Genomic DNA, 1,722 nt, shown 5'->3' with positions numbered 1-1,722 from the left:
ATCTCAAAGGGCTTTTCCAACCTTATTAATTCTGTGATTGTGGGAATTCAGCCCAATTTCCTGTGCTCCCCGTGTCCCTTCASTCCAGGGGCTGATCAGCTCCAATCCCCGGATCAAACCCAGACCGGGAGGGGTGTCAAATTACCAACCATGACAAAGAGGGTGACATTGGTGGGTCCCAAAGCCTCCAGCGACTCGGGCTCCTCGGGGGATCTCCTGTAGTGGAAGGTGGTGCCGGCGATGTCGAAGCGCCGGGGGGGATCGATGGAGAGCTTCCCGTTGATGAAATATTCACCACTCTCGCCTCGCAGCGCTGCCGGGACAGGGGAGGGAGGTCAGCACAGGGGCTGGGGGCACCTGGAGCAGCTTCAGCTGGAACATCTGGAAAAACTTCAGCCAGGTGCTTGGAACACCTGGAGCAACCTCGGCACCTGGAGAATTTCAACCAGGTGCTTGGGACACCTGGAGAAACTTCAGCACCTGAAGCAATTTCAGCCAGGCTTTTGAAATACCTGGAGAAACTTCAGCCAGGTGCTTGGAACACCTGGAGCAGATCCAGTCAGGTGTTTGGAACACCTAGAGAAACTTCAGCATCTGAAGCAATTTCAGCCAGGTGCTTGGAACACCTGGAGCGACCTCAGCACCTGGAAAATTTCAACCAGGTGCTTGGAACACGTGGAAAAACTTCAGTACCTGAAGGAATTTCAGACAGGTTTTTGAAATACCTGGAGAAACTTCAGCCAGGTTCTTGGAACACCTGGAGCAACCTTGGCACAGGGAGAATTTCGACCAGGTGCCTGGGACACCTGGAGAAACTTCAGCACCTGAATTAATTTCAGCCAGGTGTTTGGAACACCTGGAGAAACTTCAGCACCTGAAGCAATTTCAGCCAGGCTTTTGAAATACCTGGAGAAATTTCAGCCAGGTGCTTGGAACACCTAGAGCAGCTCCAGACAGGTGCTTGGAACACCTGGAGCAACCTCAGAATCTTCAGCCACTTCAGCCAGTGCTTGAACACCTGGAGCAGCTCCAGTCAGATGTTTGGAACACCTGGAGCAACTTCAGCACCTGAAGCAATTTCAGCCAGGTCCTTGGAACACCTGGAGAAACTTCAGCACCAGGAGAAACTTCAGCCAGGTGTTTGGAGAACCTAGAGAAACTTCAGCCACGTGCTTGGAACACCTGGAACAACCTCAGCCAGGTGCTTGGAACACCTGGAGCAGCTTCAGCACCTGGAGAAAGCTCAGCCAGGTGTTTGGAATACCTGGAGAAACTTCAGTCAGCTGCTTTCAAAAACCTGGAGTAACTCCAACCAGGTGTTTGGAACACCTGGAGGAACTTCTCACCCGCTGGGTTCAGAGCATTGCTGGGACAAAGGGTAAATGGCATCAGCCTCGTGTCACAGGGAGGGGACAGTGGGGGCTCCCTCCCTAATTCTCAGGTGTCAATCCCTAATTCTCATCAGTCCCTCCCTAAATCTCAGATGTCCCTCCTCAGCTCCCAGCCACCAGCACGGTGTCACCAGCGTACCCATGGTGTGGCTCAGCCTGCCCAGCGCCTCGCTGGGGGTGCGGGGGGCTCAGCTGGGCTGGGCTGGGGACACTTTGCCATGAAACCAGGTTTAAATCCGGCTGCTGGGTGCAGGGCCGGGCTGTGCTTGCCCGGGAGAGTCGCTAGAGGGGGATCGGACCGCTCTCTCCATCCCCAGCGCGTTCCCACGCT

At 54.6% G+C, this 1,722-nt stretch overlaps 1 protein-coding gene across 1 annotated transcript in view; it reads right to left on the bottom strand.

The window, feature by feature from the left end:
- LOC130587076 (A disintegrin and metalloproteinase with thrombospondin motifs 6-like) overlaps positions 1-1,722 on the bottom strand; it is a 12,039-nt gene that overhangs the window by 7,614 nt on the left and 2,703 nt on the right. Inside the window, exon 2 of the mRNA XM_057388030.1 lies at positions 150-313. Within this exon, the coding sequence (XP_057244013.1) occupies positions 150-313 (164 nt within the window). The remainder of the gene's footprint in view (positions 1-149; positions 314-1,722) is intronic.

Source organism: Malurus melanocephalus, unplaced genomic scaffold, assembly GCF_030028575.1.
Source record: "Malurus melanocephalus ecotype Western Australia unplaced genomic scaffold, MMel_1.1 scaffold_1507, whole genome shotgun sequence".
Classification (NCBI taxonomy): Eukaryota; Metazoa; Chordata; class Aves; order Passeriformes; family Maluridae; genus Malurus; species Malurus melanocephalus.
The sequence above is the reverse complement of the archived record's forward strand: the minus strand, read 5'-3'. Positions and strand labels throughout refer to the sequence as shown.